The 2,500-nt window shown below is 43.5% G+C and overlaps 1 protein-coding gene across 1 annotated transcript in view; it reads left to right on the top strand.

Moving 5' to 3' along the window:
- mical3b (microtubule associated monooxygenase, calponin and LIM domain containing 3b) overlaps positions 1-2,500 on the top strand; it is a 76,109-nt gene that overhangs the window by 10,292 nt on the left and 63,317 nt on the right. Inside the window, 1 exon segment of the mRNA XM_048235609.1 lies at positions 1,667-1,924. Within this exon segment, the coding sequence (XP_048091566.1) occupies positions 1,667-1,924 (258 nt within the window).

The raw sequence follows: 2,500 nt of genomic DNA, 5'->3' as shown, positions 1-2,500 counted from the left end.
AATCGAAAAGAATTCCCGGTTGGGCGCTTCACTTTTGGGCGCGGTCGAGGAAAAAATATTGACATTTGTCGCGTTAGTCTATCTTTTCTTAAAAGTAGGACCACGTTCCGCATTCTGTGCATGACACCAATGCAATGCCTCTGCATGGGTTGTAGCCTACGTGAGGAGTTCTCCCCTCCCAAAAAGAGTTGGTTGGGTCCATATAGCCCGTCTTTTACAAAAGTTTTCTCAATCACGGATAGCCAAAGCCGGCCCTACAGTAGACACAAAGCGTCAGGAAGAATGGATGGGTAGAAAGAGGCCAGGAGGACTGAGCAGCAGATCAACCAGTCGACCACTGAAAATGATGAGCCCGAAATTGGTGATGAGGAGGCCATGACTACAGGGACAAGTAGAGAGGATAAATTAAAGTTATTTAATGTAAGAAAGAGCAATTACCCTACATGATAAACCTATATGCCTTGTTTGCTCAGAAGGGTGGAGTAAAGGAGTAGGCTACCCATGCAAAAACATGTAGCCCTAAACATTAGTTCAATATGCCTCTTTGTGCAGGCGTGGGATAGGCTACATTTCAAAGGCTTTCTTTTTTCTTTCTGTTTTGTGTTAACTTGTGGATATATTTTTGTTAACTTCTCGGTTGAAGTGAATTATTATATAACCTTTACATTTGTTGAACCATGGTACTAATAAAACTTCGGGATAGTAAGAGCTGAAATGTTGCTTCATTTATCCAATTTCCACCACTATGGAAAACGTGGGCGGTCTTGGGCCTGAAACTCCGGGCACTGAATTCTGGCAGCTTTGAAAACCAGCTTCTTTTGAAGATGAACACACCTTTCAGTTTTAACTAATGACTGGCATATCGGTAGCTGGACATAGGTGTATGTGTGTGAGTGTGAGATGGTGACCTGGGGAGTAAGCCCTAGAAATGCTCATACCACATGACCAAAATGTTCTCCCCTACCAAGCAAGTCATTTAAAAAAAAAAAAAGAAATAAGTTATTACCTGAAGTTCATTCAAAGTGACATTTCTGTTTCTGTTTTTTCTTTGATAGAAGATATGGGAACCCTGAATATGCTTTATGCTTTACTATAAAAAAAAGCCAAAATAAAGTTCACAATAAAAGTTCAAAATAAAACCGCTTGCTTTTACTTTTACTTCAAATACTTAAGTACATTAAATATCAGAAAATTACTTTTGATACTGAAATTTACAGTATATATCAGATACTTTAAGACTTTTACTTAAGTAATATTCTAAAAGGTAACTTTCACTTCTACCAAAGTCTTTTTCTAGTATGATACTTGTACTTTTACTCAAGTATTGCTTTCTAGTACTTTATACAACACTGGCTGTGCGTGCGTGTGTGTATATGTGTGTATATGTGTGTGTGTGTGTGTGTGTTTGTGTGTGCGTGTGTGGGTATGTGTGTGCAGTTGTGTGTCATCTGTTTCATGGTGTGAATGAGTATTTTTGTTTGTATCTCTTGCATTGTGAATGCATATGCACGTGGGTGTTTTCTTAAGTACATTAAAAAATGTATTATTTTTTTTCTTTTCTTATTTGGATGCTATTCTTGTTTGTTCAAGTGCTTGTGTGTATTTGAGTATGTGTGCACAGGTGTGTGTCTCTCATGATGTGTGTGTGTGTGTGTGTGTCCTTCAGGACTACGCCGACACAGAGCAGCTGCTATCCCGTGCAAACGTAGACCAGAATGCCCTGCTGTTGTACGCGCGCGAGGCTGCCGACTTCTCCACCAATCACCAGCTTCCTATGCTGGACTTCGCCATCAACCACTATGGCCAGCCGGACGTGGCCATGTTCGACTTCACGTGCATGTACGCCTCGGAGAGCGCCGCCCTGGTGCGCCAGCGCGGAACACACACACTCCTGCTCACGCTGGTGGGAGACAGTCTACTGGAGGTGAGGATGCAGGGATGGACAGACGGAGAGAACAGGAAGGAGGAGATGAGGGAGGGAGAGAACAGGAAGGAGGAGATGAGGGAGAAAGAGAGGAGAACAAGGAGTGGGCTCTGAAGGGATATACCATGTACTAGGTTTTGTGACGACTAACCCAGATATATTAAGTTTGAGTGAGACATTTTTATTGAAGAATCAGGTTTTTTATTAAACAGCTCACAGAGTCAACCTAACAGGGCTAGCCGCTAAATGGACTAGCCGCTAAATGGACTGGCCAACCTAACAGAGCTAACCGCTACGCTAAATGGACTGGCCAACCTAACAGGGCTAGCCGCTAAACCATGTGCTTACGGAGGGTGCAGTCAACTGGAGGTGTAGAGGAGAGAGGGATGATGGAGGATTGGAGGAGGGGTGAGAGGGAGATGAGGAGATGGTGGAGAGTGGTGGAGGAGGGAGAGTGGTGGAGGGAGGTGGGTACAGAGAGAGTGGTGGAGGGAGAGAGAGAGAGAGTGGTACAGAGAGAGAGTGGTGGAGGGAGGCTGGAGAGATCTTAAATACTTGTGTGAATGTGTGTGTTGA

The sequence above is a fragment of the Alosa alosa genome, chromosome 23 (assembly GCF_017589495.1).
Source record: "Alosa alosa isolate M-15738 ecotype Scorff River chromosome 23, AALO_Geno_1.1, whole genome shotgun sequence".
NCBI lineage: Eukaryota > Metazoa > Chordata > Actinopteri > Clupeiformes > Clupeidae > Alosa > Alosa alosa.
This window is presented reverse-complemented; position numbering and strand designations above follow the sequence as displayed.